General features: G+C 38.3%; 1 protein-coding gene across 3 annotated transcripts in view; it reads left to right on the top strand.

The window, feature by feature from the left end:
- The window catches only part of GRB14 (growth factor receptor-bound protein 14), a 132124-nt gene that overhangs the window by 107946 nt on the left and 23586 nt on the right, over nt 1-592 (top strand). For all 3 annotated transcript variants that reach the window (XM_012655827.1, XM_012655828.1, XM_012655829.1), the window contains exon 4: nt 501-575. In XM_012655827.1, the coding sequence (XP_012511281.1) occupies nt 501-575 (75 nt within the window). The remainder of the gene's footprint in view (nt 1-500; nt 576-592) is intronic.

Genomic DNA, 592 nt, shown 5'->3' with positions numbered 1-592 from the left:
AAATAAATAAATAAATAAATAAATAAATAAATAAAACAGTAGGTGGAAAGGACTGGACTTTTAGCTCCTCAGCCCACTTTAAATCCTGGCTCCTCTTTGTTGTGGGCTGTGACCTTGGGCATACCCTAACCTCTTTACTTCTGTGAGCCTATACTTTGTCCATAGTCTTTTAGTACCTGGGAGCATGGTTGCAGGACTCAGGGAAGAGATGTAGGGGCAGGCACATTGTCAACTCGAGGGCACTATTTTATAACTAGAGATACATGGATCTCACTGCATCAGCATCATCTGGGGATATTTGCTAATCTTTGGACCTAACTCCAGACATTCTCATTAAGATGCCTGAGGGCAGAGTCCACGGACTAGCATTTTCAAAAGCCTTTGGTTGAATTTTAGACACACCGATTTAAAGAGCTTTTGTTTTAGCTTACTATATTGGTCATGACTGAATCTTTTCTAGCATGGGTTTTGGAATAATTTAACCTGTATCTTCTTGTCAGTATTTTTTTCCAGAACATATGGTATCTTTTGCAACTGAAACAAATGGTGAAATATCCCCTACACAGATTTTGCAGGTAAAATATATTTTCAT

This window comes from Propithecus coquereli, unplaced genomic scaffold, assembly GCF_000956105.1.
Source record: "Propithecus coquereli isolate 6110/MARCELLA unplaced genomic scaffold, Pcoq_1.0 Scaffold49, whole genome shotgun sequence".
NCBI lineage: Eukaryota > Metazoa > Chordata > Mammalia > Primates > Indriidae > Propithecus > Propithecus coquereli.
Note: the sequence above shows the minus strand (reverse complement) of the source record. Positions and strands in the feature narration are given on the sequence as shown.